Here is a 17630-nt window from a genome sequence, read left to right on the forward strand (position 1 = left end):
CCGACAACGACGAGACAGCCTATAGGGAGGAGGTCAGAGACCTGGCCGTGTGGTGCCAGGACAACAACTTCTCCCTCAACATGACCAAGACAAAGGAGATGATTGTGGACTACAGGAAAAGGAGGACCGAGCACGCCCCCATTCTCATCGACAGGGCTGTAGTGGAGCAGGTTGAGAGCTTCAATTTCCTTGGTGTCCACATCACCAACAAACTAACATGGTCCAAACACACCAAGACAGTCGTGAAGCACGACAAAGCCTATTCCCCTCAGGAGACAAAAAATATTTGGCATGGTGATTTGAGAATTTAGAAGTGACTAATTATTACACTCCGGAGATTCTGTGAAATGTGTTGGAATCATAAAACTGTAAACTAGTAGTGTGTGTGCGTAGGACAAAGTTAAGATTAGGACATTGTGTTACTGTTTAGCAATATGAGTAGGAGATCGGCTAGACAATGAAGGGGAAGGAGAACTGTCTGCAGACAACTTGTGATAACGGTGAAACTAATAACAGGAAGTAGGGTCCCAACTCAAGGAGGGAGAGAACCATTGGGCTTGGAGGAGATTAGGGAACATGTTGCAGAATATGACAATGATTGTTAGGTGTACAATGAGAAAATACAGCTCGCCTAAAGCGGGGCGGGATTATTTTACGGATGACGTGTGTGTATAAAAATGAATGTGTGCCCATTCAAGGGCAGAACGTTCTCATGAATAAAACCTGATGATTGTATGCTGGGCGACTTGGTCTGATTATTAGAGATTTACAACCTCTGGGATACACCAGATCTTATTTAGGGGCTTCGTAGCAAACGGGGTGAATACATATGCATGCACCACTTTTCCGTTATTTATTTTTTAGAATTTATTTTAACAAGTTATCTTTTTCATTTCACTTTACCAATTTGGACTATTTTGTGTATGTCCATTACATGAAATCCAAATAGAAATAATTTTAAATTACAGGTTGTAATGCAACAAAATAGGAAAAACGCCAAGGGGGAGAATACTTCTGCAAGGCACTGCAAATACTGATCGTCTTTTTTTAGTATCTGCTAAACCATTACAATTATGACTGGCTATAATTATTTCACCATTTACCATAATGAGATACAAGTTTCAGATTGTTGTAGCCATCTATAATCCCACCACTACATCATGACCAGATTGTTGTAGCCATCTATAATCCCACCACTACATCATGACCAGATTGTTGTAGACATCTATAATCCCACCACTACATTATGACCAGATTGTTGTAGCCATCTATAATCCCACCACTACATCATGACCAGATTGTTGTAGACATCTATAATCCCACCACTAAATATAAATCACTTTCCCTCACTTTTTGTATCATAATCCTCTCTAGTTAGTGGAGATAGCAGACACTTAGATGGAATTGGAATTTCAACAGGTGAATGCTTGTCATTGTACCTGTCAGTGAGTGGTCTCTGTCTGGTGGAAATCCAGGATCTTTGTGCTTTGTGTTTTACAATATGCTACCACTACAAGTGTGGCTTTAGAAAATAATTGTTCTACTTTTTCATATGTATAGGCTGTAGATTTAGTTTCCTGAGTACAGTTAATATACCAATGTTGATCCTGACATGTGCATTGACATTTATCTGAAAATGTGATTACACTAGACAATTCATACGTGTACTTGCTCTGTATGCAGGATGGAGGAAAATGTGTAGGAAAATTGCTTTGTGTTGTCATGTCCATCTTTACTAGTAAAGTCTGGGCTGCATGGATTACATAGCTGTGATGATTGTTGCAAAAAAAAATTCACATGCTACAAGTCCCACTCTGATGGGTTATTTGCTGTGCAAGACAGCCTTTGATCCCATCATCTGAAATGTATCTTAGTTGAAGGATGATCTCTGCCTTGTATTCACACCGACTGCTAATAATAAAACAATGTATCTATGTTTGTTTTCCAAAGCAGTTCTTTCAGGGAAAAGCGTTCATCGATTTTGCTACAAAGGAATGAGAGACCGTCTGTTGTATGAGTTGACAGAAAACACAGTACTTGTTTAGAAAGCAGTTGAGTGATATAATTTTATGATATGTAAATGATATGCCTGTAGTGTAATCATTATTTCTGAATTACTCATGAAATGAATGAAGTCATCTAATGAAATGTAGATGGCTTGAATCAGATGTTTCATTTTGTGTTTCATGTAAACTCTACACAGTTGCGTTCTGTGAGTGTCACAAAGTAGGTTGATATCCATTCAATGTGTGCAACATCCATAGGTTAGGCTGTACACTGAAATATACAGTAAGTATGCCCCCAATGCAATTCTAAAGTCTATTACATCCACAGTGCGATTTCAACGGATTCAAATTAACTAATTATTGTCTTTTGTTGAATTTATATTACAAAAGTCCGACGTTGTTTAGCAATATCTAGTCCAAATATGGCATGATTCCACTATTTGTATCAGTTTGAATCACTTTCTATGGGGAACTTTTATTTTGAAGGCGAACCGCAAATTCCACTATTGTGGCTAATCCTTATTGTGGCTAGCTTCACATGGGTGTCTAACGTCACGGATTCGGATCTGTGCTCGGAGCTTGTCAGCTAGGCTACATTATGCCAGTTCAGGTTGTGGCGTCTTTGTATGGAAATCCGCATAGCTGGATTGCAGGCTGTTTTATGAAAATATACCTAGTATTTGTCGAATAAACTACCGGATACAAATCTGCTATATCTACTGAGTCCACGGAGGGAGAAAAAAAAAACTATACATCTCCTGATTCAATTGCCCGGAGAAAGAGGGAACTTCGGCTATTGTTTTGTTCTAAAAAAGTAAAGAAGACCATTGCAGATCTGTCTGTTGGATATCATCTGCATTCTAAGGACACTAATAATTCAGAAGAACTATCCATTGGGTTTCCTGGAACTTGCCATTGAGGCATCGAGCACCTCCCGCCCCCTCGCATCAATTCCGAAATACTGGAGGCTTTGGCAAGAGCAGTGGCGACCTGCAGCATTGGATGAGATACGGGATTCAAGGAAGACTGGGGATAGCCTGCTTCCTGACTTGGCCACAATACAAACCTGTTTTGGACGATTTCTATTGCCCCCCACCGTTCACCTAACTCGGTTAGATAAGAACGCGTCATCTCGTTTGTTCGGTTGTGCGTAAAAAAAAAAGTGCCTTGGATATCTTCGTGAGATCTACTCATCAATCTACTGTACGGACAACGATTCGCGGTGCGTAGTTCAGAAGCTACTGAGCGTTGGAATAACTACAGGGAAGTCACGAATTGATGCTTTCCGCGTCGGCTCGCATTCATTCATTAGTTTGAAAGTAGTTCCACATCGACATCGGTTCTCAAGGTATTCCTAACATACCTGGTCTAAATCATTTGGAGGGAGTTGATCCAATCCACTAAGGGGAAGCTGTCGCAGAAGTTCCGGGGGGTGAGTTGAAGCGCCATGGCGATGTTGGCGAGCGTTTGGATAGTCCTCCTGGCTGTCAACATAGAAGGTAAGCGCTTGAAATACAATTCACATTCTTGCTTTTATTCGCAGTTTTGCCTATGGATATGCTAGTTGTGTAATGTTTAATCAATATTTAGCAGAATGGGTTTAGAATAACATGTCAACAAATAAAACATTTATTTTAAGAATAAATGAAAACACATTTTCAGGTAACATATTTGCAATGCAAATAATTGGTTATTTTACAAATAGATTTCTGATGCATTTCGTTAGGTTCCAACACAATTCCGTGTCAGTAGGCTAGGTGAAGTGAAATGACCGTGATAACAGGCAGATGGCGGTAGTGGTGTAGAGGCACAATACCCATAACGTTCATACAACAACGTAGCGACGAGACTCAGGGATCACACGGCACGCAACCTCCCATAGTTAGACACCAACACACTGCAACAGGAGAGGTCGAGTGGTAGGTCATGTTCTGTTCGATAACCTTTTGGGTGATTTTAGAAATCATTTATAAGGCTATAGAAATGACGATACAATACATATCTTTTTGGGAAAAAATTCACTTATTTGAATGCATTATTCTCTTGTGTTTAGAAACATGACATTGCAACAAAATAGCAATGCAATAAATCCTACTTAGAATGGAATACCTATAGCTCTCCTACTTAGACACCGTCTGAATGGAATAGCTATAGCTCTCCTACTTAGACACCGTCTGAATGGAATACCTATAGCATCTCCTACTTAGACACCGTCTGAATGGAATAGCTATAGCATCTCCTACTTAGACACCGTCTGAATGGAATAGCTATAGCTCTCCTACTTAGACACCGTCTGAATGGAATAGCTATAGCATCTCCTACTTAGACACCGTCTGAATGGAATAGCTATAGCTCTCCTACTTAGACACCGTCTGAATGGAATAGCTATAGCATCTCCTACTTAGACACCGTCTGAATGGAATAGCTATAGCTCTCCTACTTAGACACCGTCTGAATGGAATACCTATAGCCCCTCCTACTTAGACACCGTCTGAATGGAATAGCTATAGCTCTCCTACTTAGACACCGTCTGAATGGAATAGCTATAGCATCTCCTACTTAGACACCGTCTGAATGGAATAGCTATAGCTCTCCTACTTAGACACCGTCTGAATGGAATAGCTATAGCTCTCCTACTTAGACACCGTCTGAATGGAATAGCTATAGCATCTCCTACTTAGACACCGTCTGAATGGAATAGCTATAGCATCTCCTACTTAGACACCGTCTGAATGGAATAGCTATAGCATCTCCTACTTAGACACCGTCTGAATGGAATAGCTATAGCCCCTCCTACTTAGACACCGTCTGAATGGAATAGCTATAGCCCCTCCTACTTAGACACCGTCTGAATGGAATAGCTATAGCATCTCCTACTTAGACACCGTCTGAATGGAATAGCTATAGCATCTCCTACTTAGACACCGTCTGAATGGAATAGCTATAGCTCTCCTACTTAGACACCGTACTTAGACACCGTCTGAATGGAATAGCTATAGCATCTCCTACTTAGACACCGTCTGAATGGAATAGCTATAGCTCTCCTACTTAGACACCGTACTTAGACACCGTCTGAATGGAATAGCTATAGCTCTCCTACTTAGACACCATCTGAATGGAATAGCTATAGCTCTCCTACTTAGACACCGTCTGAATGGAATACCTATAGCATATCCTACTTAGACACCGTCTGAATGGAATACCTATAGCCCCTCCTACTTAGACACCGTCTGAATGGAATACCTATAGCATCTCCTACTTAGACACCGTCTGAATGGAATAGCTATAGCATCTCCTACTTAGACACCGTCTGAATGGAATAGCTATAGCCCCTCCTACTTAGACACCGTCTGAATGGAATACCTATAGCATCTCCTACTTAGACACCGTCTGAATGGAATAGCTATAGCTCTCCTACTTAGACACCGTCTGAATGGAATAGCTATAGCTCTCCTACTTAGACACCGTCTGAATGGAATAGCTATAGCATCTCCTGTTCTGTTCTAAAGGATGACATCATCCCTTACATTTACATTTTAGTCATTTAGCAGACGCTCTTATCCAGAGCGACTTACACCAAACTACCAATGTGATCTTCCTGGTACAAACATAGAGAGGATCCACCAGAAAACGAATAATTACACAGTAATGACACACAGTGAAGACATTAACATTCTAAGCTAATCTTGCCAATCTTATTTCCCCATGGGATAATTAAGTATTCATTCATTATAATGCGTTGGTGAGTGATTGATCCTTGGAAGAGATAGCAAACAATGAAGTGGCTGTATTATTATTTTTTGACTGTGGGATCTTTGATTGTTGAATACTACTGTAGTTTGTAGAGTGCTGTTTAAAAATAATTATATAATCTAATATATTTTTGCATATTTAGATGAAACAGCCATGCCCCACCTTACCCCACCATACCCCACCATACCCCACCATGCCCCACCATGCCCCACCATGCCCCACCATGCTCCACCATACCCCACCATACCCCACCATACCCCACCATGCTCCACCATACCCCACCATACCCCACCATACCCCACCATACCCCACCATGCTCCACCATGCCCCACCATACCCCACCATACCCCACCATACCCCACCATGCTCCACCATGCCCCACCATGCCCCACCATGCCCCACCATGCCCCACCATACCCCACCATGCCCCACCATGCCCCACCATGCCCCACCATGCCCCACCATGCCCCACCATCCATGCCCCACCATGCTCCACCATGCCCCACCATGCCCCACCATGCCCCACCATGCCCCACCATGCTCCACCATGCTCCACCATGCCCCACCATGCTCCACCATGCTCCACCATGCTCCACCATGCTCCACCATGCCCCACCATGCCCCACCATGCTCCACCATGCTCCACCATGCCCCACCATGCCCCACCATGCCCCACCATGCCCCACCATCCATGCCCCACCATGCTCCACCATGCCCCACCATGCCCCACCATGCCCCACCATGCCCCACCATGCTCCACCATGCTCCACCATGCCCCACCATGCTCCACCATGCTCCACCATGCTCCACCATGCTCCACCATGCCCCACCATGCCCCACCATGCCCCACCATGCCCCACCATGCCCCACCATGCCCCACCCCACCACCTGTTTTCAGCATTGTGACTTAGAACCTTTCCTTCCTTTAATTACAAACCATGAATGAACCATGAATGAGTCCCAAATGGGACCCTGTATCCTATATGCTACTCTTGATATAGTGTGCTACTCTTGATGCGAGCCCTATGAAAATGGATGCCATTTGGGACACAATCCATGTCTGATAGGTCTTCTGTCATAGTTCCACTGTACCTACCGGAGGAAACCGCTTACTGAAATAATACCAATCCATTATTAAAATCACCTTAAGCTTCTGCTCTGTAAATTATCTTTGGAAATACAGCATTTTAAGTGTGAAATGTATAGTTGTGAGGATTTACTTGTTGATACATGCAGTACTATAGAGATGTGTAGTTACTGGTCTGCTTGATACATGCAGTACTATAGAGATGTGTAGTTACTGGTCTGCTTGAGATGTGTAGTAGATACATTAAATAAGACTTCTTCCATTTAGCTCCTCCCATCTTGGCAGGAACATCTTAGGACCCTCAGCTTACGTCCTAAATGGTACCCTGTTCCCTTTATAGTGCACTACTTTAGACCAGAGCTCTGTTCCTTATATAGGGAATAGGGTCCCGTTTAGGACGTAAGCTGAGGGTCCTAAGATGTTCCTGCCAATGCTCATCTCTTCAGCTCTCTCACACTGCGCTGGGCCTTGTGACGTGATGTGTGAGACTGACTGATGCACTACTTTGATCAAATGGGCCAATCTGATGTACATTGAGATAATCCCTGTGCTTGTAGAGAAGATCAGGATGAAATGGTTCTCAGAGCGAGGGCTCAGAGCTAGGCACTCCCGCTGCCTGAGACAGCGTTTGAAGCTGCTCAGTCAACGGTCCTTTTTTTATCTATTTGTATTAAGGAACATCAGACATGATCACGACACACAGGTTAAAATACCAAAACCAACTGTGAACCAACTATATTAATTTGGGGTCAGGTCGAAACACACATGGAACATTTATGGACATTTAGCTAGCTACTGTAGCTGTTGCTAGTTTGTCCTGGGAGATGAACATTGGGTTGCTAGGTTACCTAAACATGCATGGTCTTGTTTATAGCTTGTTCTTTGTAGTCAAACAAAAGGGTGTGTTTCTCTACTCTGATGATGAACCCACAGATAAAAAGGGAAAGCTAGTTCGTTTTTAGTTCGTTTTTAGTTCGTTTTTAGTTAGTTATCTACAATGAATCTCTCCCTCCCTTTGTCCTTCAAGCATCCATGTGGTTTTGTATCTTCCTGATATCCAGTAAGGAGGGGACTTCAAATCAAATACAATTTTATTTGTCACATGCGCTGAATACAGCAGGTGTAGACCTTACCGTGAAATGCTTACTTACAAGCCCTTAACCAACAATGCAGTTCAATAAATAGAGTTAAGAAAATATTTACTAAATAAACTAAAGTAAAACATTTAATAAAACACAATAAAATAGCAATAACGAGGCTATATACAGGGGGTATCGGTACCGAGTCAATGTGAGGGGGTACAGGTTATTCGAGGTAATTTGTAGGTAGGGGTAAAGTGACTATGCATAGATAATAGACAGCGGGTAGCAGCAGTGTAAAAACAAATGGGGGGGTGTCAATGCAAATAGTCTGGGTGGCCATTTGATTAATTGTTCAGGAGTCTTATGGCTTGGGGGTAGAAGCTGTTGAGAAGCCTTTTGGACCTAGACTTGGCGCTCCGGTACCGCTTGCCGTGTGGTAGCAGAGAGAACAGTCTATGACTAGGGTGGCTTGAGTCTTTGACAATTTTTTGGGCCTTCCTCTGACATCGCCTGGTATAGAGGTCCTGGATGGCAGGAAGCTTGGCCCCAGTGATGTACTGGGCCGTACGCACTACCCTCTGTATTTGTATTTATTATGGATCCCCATTAGTTCCTGCCAAGGCAGCAGCTACTCTTCCTGGGGTCCAGCAAAATTAAGGCAGTTACAGTGGGGGAAAAAAGTATTTAGTCAGCCACCAATTGTGCAAGTTCTCCCACTTAAAAAGATGAGAGAGGCCTGTAATTTTCATCATAGGTACACGTCAACTATGACAGACAAATTGAGAAAAGAAAATCCAGAAAATCACATTGTAGGATTTTTAATGAATTTATTAGCAAATTATGGTGGAAAATAAGTATTTGGTCACCTACAAACAAGCAAGATTTCTGGCTCTCACAGACCTGTAACTTCTTCTTTAAGAAGCTCCTCTGTCCTCCACTCGTTACCTGTATTAATGGCACCTGTTTGAACTTGTTATCAGTATAAAAGACACCTGTCCACAACCTCAAACAGTCACACTCCAAACTACACTATGGCCAAGACCAAAGAGCTGTCAAAGGACACCAGAAACAAAATTGTAGACCTGCACCAGGCTGGGAAGACTGAATCTGCAATAGGTAAGCAGCTTGGTTTGAAGAAATCAACTGTGGGAGCAATTATTAGGAAATGGAAGACATACAAGACCACTGATAATCTCCCTCGATCTGGGGCTCCACGCAAGATCTCACCCAGTGGGGTCAAAATGATCACAAGAACGGTGAGCAAAAATCCCAGAACCACCCGGGGGGACCTAGTGAATGACCTGCAGAGAGCTGGGACCAAAGTAACAAAGCCTACCATCAGTAACACACTACGCCGCCAGGGACTCAAATCCTGCAGTGCCAGACGTGTCCCCCTGCTTAAGCCAGTACATGTCCAGGCCCGTTTGAAGTTTGCTAGAGTGCATTTGGATGATCCAGAAGAGGATTGGGAGAATGTCATATGGTCAGATGAAACCAAAATAGAACTTTTTGGTAAAAACTCAACTCGTCGTGTTTGGAGGACAAAGAATGCTGAGTTGCATCCAAAGAACACCATACCTACTGTGAAGCATGGGGGTGGAAACATCATGCTTTGGGGCTGTTTTTCTGCAAAGGGACCAGGACGACTGATCCGTGTAAAGGAAAGAATGAATGGGGCCATGTATCGTGAGATTTTGAGTGAAAACCTCCTTCCATCAGCAAGGGCATTGAAGATGAAACGTGGCTGAGTCTTTCAGCATGACAATGATCCCAAACACACCGCCCGGGCAACGAAGGAGTGGCTTCGTAAGAAGCATTTCAAGGTCCTGGAGTGGCCTAGCCAGTCTCCAGATCTCAACCCCATAGAAAATCTTTGGTGGGAGTTGAAAGTCTGTGTTGCCCAGCGACAGCCCCAAAACATCACTGCTCTAGAGGAGATCTGCATGGAGGAATGGGCCAAAATACCAGCAACAGTGTGTGAAAACCTTGTGAAGACTTACAGAAAACGTTTGACCTGTGTCATTGCCAACAAAGGGTATATAACAAAGTATTGAGAAAATTTTGTTATTGACCAAATACTTATTTTCCACCATAATTTGCAAATAAATTCATTAAAAATCCTACAATGTGATTTTCTGATTTTTTTTCTTCTCATTTTGTCTGTCATAGTTGACGTGTACCTATGTTGAAAATTACAGGCCTCTCTCATCTTTTTAAGTGGGAGAACTTGCACAATTGGTGGCTGACTAAATACTTTTTTCCCCCCAATGTATACAATTTTACAATACATTCATAACAGATTTCACAACACACTGTGTGACTTCAGGCCCCTACTCCACCACTACCACATACAGTATTTGATCCCCTGCTGATTTTGTACGTTTGCCCACTGACAAAGAAATGATCAGTCTATAATTTAAATGGTAGGTTTATTTGAACAGTGAGAGACAGAATAACAACAAAACAATCCAGAAAAACGCATGTCAAAAATGTTATACATTGATTTGCATTTTAATGAGGGAAATAAGTATTTGACCCCCTCTCAATCAGAAAGATTTCTGGCTCCCAGGTGTCTTTTATACAGGTAACGAGCTGAGATTAGGAGCACACTCTTAAAGGGAGTGCTCCTAATCTCAGTTTGTTATCTGTATAAAAGACACCTGTCCACAGAAGCAATCAATCAATCAGATTCCAAACTCTCCACCATGGCCAAGACCAAAGAGCTCTCCAAGGATGTCAGGGACAAGATTGTAGACCTACACAAGGCTGGAATGGGCTACAAGACCATCGGCAAGCAGCTTGGTGAGAAGGTGACAACATTTGGTGCGATTATTCGCAAATGGAAGAAACACAAAAGAACTGTCAATCTCCCTCGGCCTGGGGCTCCATGCAAGATCTCACCTCGTGGAGTTGCAATGATCATGAAAACGGTGAGGAATCAGCCCAGAACTACACGGGAGGATCTTGTCAATGATCTCAAGGCAGCTGGGACCATAGTCACCAAGAAAACAATTGGTAACACACTACGCCGTGAAGGACTGAAATCCTGCAGCGCCCACAAGGTCCCCCTGCTCAAGAAAGCACATATACAGGCCCATCTGAAGTTTGCCAATGAACATCTGAATGATTCAAAGGAGAACTGGGTGAAAGTGTTGTGGTCAGATGAGACAAATCGAGCTCTTTGGCATCAACTCAACTCGCCGTGTTTGGAGGAGGAGGAATGCTGCCTATGACCCCAAGAACACCATCCCCACCGTCAAACATGGAGGTGGAAACATTATGCTTTGGGGGTGTTTTTCTGCTAAGGGGACAGGACAACTTCACCGCATCAAAGGGACGATGGACTGGCCATGTACCGTCAAATCTTGGGTGAGAACCTCCTTCCCTCAGCCAGGGCATTGAAAATGGGTCGTGGATGGGTATTCCAGCATGACAATGACCCCAAACACACAGCCAAGGCAACAAAGGAGTGGCTCAAGAAGAAGCACATTAAGGTCCTGGAGTGGCCTAGCCAGTCTCCAGATCTTAATCCCATAAAAAATCTGTGGAGGTAGCTGAAGGTTCGAGTTGCCAAACGTCAGCCTCAAAACTTTAATGACTTGGAGAAGATCTGCAAAGAGGAGTGGGACAAAATCCCTCCTGAGATGTGTGCAAACCTGGTGGCCAACTACAAGAAACGTCTGACCTCTGTGATTGCCAACAAGGGTTTTGCCACCAAGTACTAAGTCATGTTTTGCAGAGGGGTCAAATACTTATTTCCCTCATTAAAATGCAAATCACTTTATAACATTTTTGACATGTGTTTTTCTGGATTTTGTTGTTGTTATTCTGTCTCTCACTGTTCAAATAAATCTACCATTAAAATTAAAGACTGATCATGTCTTTGTCAGTGGGCAAATGTACAAAATCAGCAGGGGATCAAATACTTTTTTCCCTCACTGTATCTACAGTACAAAAATCCATGTGTACGTGTGTGTATAGTGCGTATGTTATCATGTGTGTGTGTGCATGTGTCTGTGCCTATGTTTGTGTTGCTTCACAGTCCCCGCTGTTCCATAAGGTGTATTTTTATCTGTTTTTTAAATCTGATTCTACTGCTTGCATCAGTTACTTGATGTGGAATAGAGTTCCATGTAGTCATGGCTCTATGTAGTACTGTGCGCCTCCCATAGTCTGTTCTGGACTTGGGGACTGTGAAGAGACCTCTGGTGGCATGTCTGGTTGGGTATGCATGGGTGACCGAGCTGTCTGCCAGTAGTGCAAACAGACAGCTCGGTGCACCCAACATGTCAACACCTCTCATAAACACAAGTAGTGATAAAGTCAATCTCTCCTCTGTAGCATCTTACGGTCGGATGCCGAGCAGTTGCCATACCAGGCGGTGATGCAACCGGTCAGGATGCTCTCGATGGTGCAGCTGTATAATTTTTTGAGTATCTGGGGACCCATGCCAAATCTTTTCAGTCTCCTGAGGGGGAATAGGCTTTGTCATGCCCTCTTCACGACTGTCTTGGTGTGTTTGGACCATGATAGTTTGTTGGTGATGTGGACACCAAGGAACTTGAAGCTCTCAACCTGCTCCACTACAGCCCCGTCGATGAGAATGGGGGCCTGTTCGGCCCTCCTTTTCCTGTAGTCTACGATCATCTCCTTTGTCTTGATCACATTGAGGGAGAGGTTGTTGTCCTGGCACCACATCGTTGTCTCATCGTTCTCGGTGATCAGGCCTACCACCGTTGTGTCGTCAGCAAACTTAATGATGGTGTTGGTGTCGTGCCTGGCCATGCAGTCATGGGTGAACAGGGAGTACAGGAGGGGACTAATTCATGAATGGCCATTCTGTCAGCAGACAGCTCTCTGACTGATGTGGAGCTACTTTTCTCAGGTGTAGCCTGCCTATTTTTCTCCGGTAAAATGCAAGACTAACTTCAAGCAAAACATTAGCAAATGTAGCTGGCTGTATTTATTTATATGATAAACATTAGAAATATGATGGCCATGCATCGTTTTTGCAAAAAAATACCTTGCTTTTTCATTGACTTGTGTGGCTGCCAGCACTTCTGCTAGTGTTGCGCTTCTGTTGTCATCTGATGAAAATGAAGCAGTTTTCTGCACTAATGTATTTTCTGTGAAGGAGAACTATAGTTGCACGCAGGGGCGAAGGTAAGGCGGTAGGGTACAGCGTCCCAGGAACATAAATAGTGGGGGTACACCGTAGCGGTAAAACGTGAGCCTATCACAGTTAATACAACAAACACCATTATTTAACAGTACTACATGTCAGCCGCATGAAGAATGTCTGAATTGACTAGAAAATGGGTGGTATATGCTCCAAATTGTGTTGTGGTTCGACAAGAACACGTGATGGAGGCGGAGATGAGTGGCGGTGATGGAGGCGCACCAGGAGATGAGTGGCGGTGATGGAGGTGCTCCAGGAGATGAGTGGCGGTGATGGAGGCGCTCCAGGAGATGAGTGGTGGTGATGGAGGCGCGCCAGGAGATGAGTGGCGGTGATGGAGGCGCGCCAGGAGATGAGTGGCGGTGATGGAGGCGCTCCAGGAGATGAGTGGCGTTGATGGAGGCGCTCCAGGAGATGAGTGGCGGTGATGGAGGCGCGCCAGGAGATGAGTGGCGGTGATGGAGGCGTCTGACAATCAGATGTAAACATCATGACTGGTTGTGTTTATGCCACATTAAAAGGCATTGACGGCATGTCCATGTGGCTAGGGGAAGATACGCTTTCCCTAAAGTAAATTGAATTAAATTGCCAAAATTATATAGCCTAATTAGGTTACTTCTGTCTATACAGATATAAATAAAATCAATCTAAATAGGCTACTACTCCAGAAAGCATGATTTGGCCGCAGAGGCAAATGTACAAAATCAGCAGGGGATCAAATACTTTTTTCCCTCACTGTATCTACAGTACAAACTCCATGTGTACGTGTGTGTGTATAGTGCGGACGTTATCGTGTGTGTGTGCATGTGTCTGTGTGTCACGAATTCCGCCGAGGCTGCTCCTCCTCCTTGTTCGGGCAGGCTTCGGCGTTCGTCGTCCCCGGAGTACTAGCTTCCACCGTTTGATGTTATCTATGTTTGTTTGGTTTTGTCTGTTTAGTGCACCTGTTCCACATCACGTCTTAATTATGTCACCTATAAGTTTCCTCTGGTTATTGTTTGTAGTTGTGTGTCGTTGTTCTCCTGGCGGGTTGGTTTAGTGTATGAGTTTACTATTTGTTAGTGCCGTGTGCACTTTACGCACTGTTTTGCGTATTCGCCTGATGTATTTTGAATTTTGCTCCGGTGACTATTAAAAGTCGGATCAACTAAGCTTCTGTGTCCTGCACCTGACTCCAACACCGCATCCACATCAGCCTTGTGACACTGTGTATATGTTTGTGTTGCTTCACAGTCCCCGCTGTTCCATAAGGTGTATTTTTATCTGTTTTTTAAATCTGATTCTACTGCTTGCATCAGTTACTTGATGTTGAATAGAGTTCCATGTAGTCCTGGAGCGCCTCCATCACCGCCACTCAGAGGATCATTAGCTGTTGTTTTAAATGGCATAGCCTACAGTCGGAAGAGCCCGCAGTTCGGCAGATTTGGGCAAATAGATTGTTGAGTTGCGACTGTCAGTGACAAGCAGAGAGACCCAGCCAGGCATATCACAATATTTAAAAATACAATCCCAGAAAAAACTGTTTGGAAAGCAAATGGCTGCTACTGTAAAGATATGACAATGAAAAGACTCCAATCTGTCTAGTTGGACAAATTCTCAACTTAATTGAGCAAACAGTAGCCTATTTTATTGGCACCAGATGAGTGTGCATATTCACTGTCTTTATCGTTTGTTTTTGGACAATCATTTCCTCCTCCAGGTTAGATGGACGTCATGTTGTATTTGTGTCTCCCCTTTTCATAGGCCCATTATATGGATCAGACCAATGTTGTTTTTATTGATCTGTTTGTCAGTGGCAGCAGAGTAGGCTACCCTGTCATTTTTGTAGTATTAAAAAAGATTCTGCTAATATCTTCAGTCATATGAAGTGTAGCAGAATTGCACTAAATGTGTTTATAAAAGGCCAACAAGATATCTGATATCCTATATCCTATATCCTAGGCCTACTCCTACGCCACCATGCACTGTATTGAACCGTCTTTTTTTGCAAACAGTGATTGAGTTATATCATTAGCCTAAATGATGACTATCCAAACTAATCATCACATTATGAATAGTAGGTTATCTTACATAAGTCTGCAAATGCGAGGATGCAGGGAATGCTTTATATTATAAAGGTGCATTTTTATGGTGAAAATGTGCTTCCCCAAACTTGAAACCCACGCTCCGCCCATGTTGAAAGGTATCGCATGTTGAAAGGTATCTCATGTTGAAAGGTATCTCATGTTGAAAGGTATCTCATGTTGAAAGGTATCGCATGTTGAAAGGTATCGCATGTTAAAAGGTATCGCATGTTGAAAGGTATCTCATGTTGAAAGGTATCTCATGTTGAAAGGTATCTCATGTTGAAAGGTATCTCATGTTGAAAGGTATCTCATGTTGAAAGGTATCGCATGTTGAAAGGTATCTCATGTTGAAAGGTATCGCATGTTGAAAGGTATCGCATGTTGAAAGGTATCTCATGTTGAAAGGTATCTCATGTTGAAAGGTATCTCATGTTGAAAGGTATCGCATGTTGAAAGGTATCTCATGTTGAAAGGTATCTCATGTTGAAAGGTATCTCATGTTGAAAGGTATCGCATGTTGAAAGGTATCTCATGTTGAAAGGTATCTCATGTTGAAAGGTATCTCATGTTGAAAGGTATCTCATGTTGAAAGGTATCGCATGTTGAAAGGTATCGCATGTTGAAAGGTATCTCATGTTAAGTGATATATCCTAGGCTACTAGTCCCACAGACGTCATATATATAATTAATAGGGATTCTATATGGAATTTTATGATTACACCCCTAGGCTATAAAACAATGTGTCCCGTACCAGTAAGACATGCCATCTAGTTTCACCCCTAGTCACTCTACTGAAGCAAAAGAAAACTGTTGACTTTCAATATCAAACGCAGGTGAAATGGTTTAAAACGCATATTTTTTTATTCATGGTCTGCGTTTTGAAAATCCAGATTTCTGAAATCTAACACGACCCCTGTAGCTTGATTGAAATTGAAAGAGACTGCGTTAATGTTAAACACTGCAGATATCGGCTCAATAGGAAATGACGTTCAGCGATACACATTGAATAGAGCACTAAATGATATAATGTTATGACATGTTGTAAGGATAAGGTGACATACTGTATGTTTAAGTCACGTCTAAAGTCACATGTTGGGATTCTGGGGCACTACCCAAATGGCTCCTTGATGAATCACTACAACGTCTTACCCAAATGGCTCCTTGATGAATCACTACAACGTCTTACCCAAATGGCTCCTTGATGAATCACTACAACGTCTTACCCAAATGGCTCCTTGATGAATCACTACAACGTCTTACCCAAATGGCTCCTTGATGAATCACTACAACGTCCTGCCTGCGGAAGTAAGGGATATTTTGTTCCCTCTGTGGTCACAGCTTTTTGACATGCAAAGACCAGAATCCAGGCTTTCACCCCGGGGTTAAAGGGCTCTCCTCATGAATGCATGCTGTCTTTGAAGCACAAGTGATATATAACATGTTGAGTTCGGACTCTGACTGCTCTGCCTGCCCAAACACACACACACACACAAGTGGGAATGGGTCCAGCAAATGCAAACTACCCCCAGTCAGGCCTCATTCAGCTATCGTAATGATGCCTGGAATATTATTGAAAGGATTGTAAGGATTACACAATTGGCCTTTACCTTGGAAGTCCTCTTTTGTTAGACTGTGTTCTAGGTTACTATGAGGAAGTGGTGGACTGTGTTCTAGGTTACTATGAGGAAGTGGTGGACTGTGTTCTAGGTTACTATGAGGTAGTGGTGGACTGTGTTCTAGGTTACTATGAGGTAGTGGTGGACTGTGTTCTAGGTTACTATGAGGAAGTGGTGGACTGTGTTCTAGGTTACTATGAGGTAGTGGTGGACTGTGTTCTAGGTTACTATGAGGTAGTGGTGGACTGTGTTCTAGGTTACTATGAGGTAGTGGTGGACTGTGTTCTAGGTTACTATGAGGTAGTGGTGGACTGTGTTCTAGGTTACTATGAGGTAGTGGTGGACTGTGTTCTAGGTTACTATGAGGTAGTGGTGGACTGTGTTCTAGGTTACTATGAGGTAGTGGTGGACTGTGTTCTAGGTTACTATGAGGTAGTGGTGGACTGTGTTCTAGGTTACTATGAGGTAGTGGTGGACTGTGTTCTAGGTTACTATGAGGAAGTGGTGGACTGTGTTCTAGGTTACTATGAGGTAGTGGTGGACTGTGTTCTAGGTTACTATGAGGTAGTGGTGGACTGTGTTCTAGGTTACTATGAGGTAGTGGTGGACTGTGTTCTAGGTTACTATGAGGAAGTGGTGGACTGTGTTCTAGGTTACTATGAGGTAGTGGTGGACTGTGTTCTAGGTTACTATGAGGTAGTGGTGGACTGTGTTCTAGGTTACTATGAGGTAGTGGTGGACTGTGTTCTAGGTTACTATGAGGTAGTGGTAGACTGTGTTCTAGGTTACTATGAGGTAGTGGTGGACTGTGTTCTAGGTTACTATGAGGTAGTGGTGGACT

General features: G+C 43.2%; 1 protein-coding gene across 1 annotated transcript in view; it reads left to right on the plus strand.

Annotated features, from left to right (window-relative positions):
* Positions 1-3311: 3311 nt before the first annotated feature.
* nectin1b (nectin cell adhesion molecule 1b) overlaps positions 3312-17630 on the plus strand; it is a gene marked incomplete at its 3' end in the record, with an annotated part of 436863 nt that continues 422544 nt past the window's right edge. The window contains exon 1 of the mRNA XM_084143275.1: positions 3312-3505. Within this exon, the coding sequence (XP_083999401.1) occupies positions 3454-3505 (52 nt within the window). The 5' untranslated portion in view covers positions 3312-3453. The remainder of the gene's footprint in view (positions 3506-17630) is intronic.

Source organism: Coregonus lavaretus (assembly GCF_964263955.1).
Source record: "Coregonus lavaretus genome assembly, chromosome: 26".
Taxonomy (NCBI): domain Eukaryota; kingdom Metazoa; phylum Chordata; class Actinopteri; order Salmoniformes; family Salmonidae; genus Coregonus; species Coregonus lavaretus.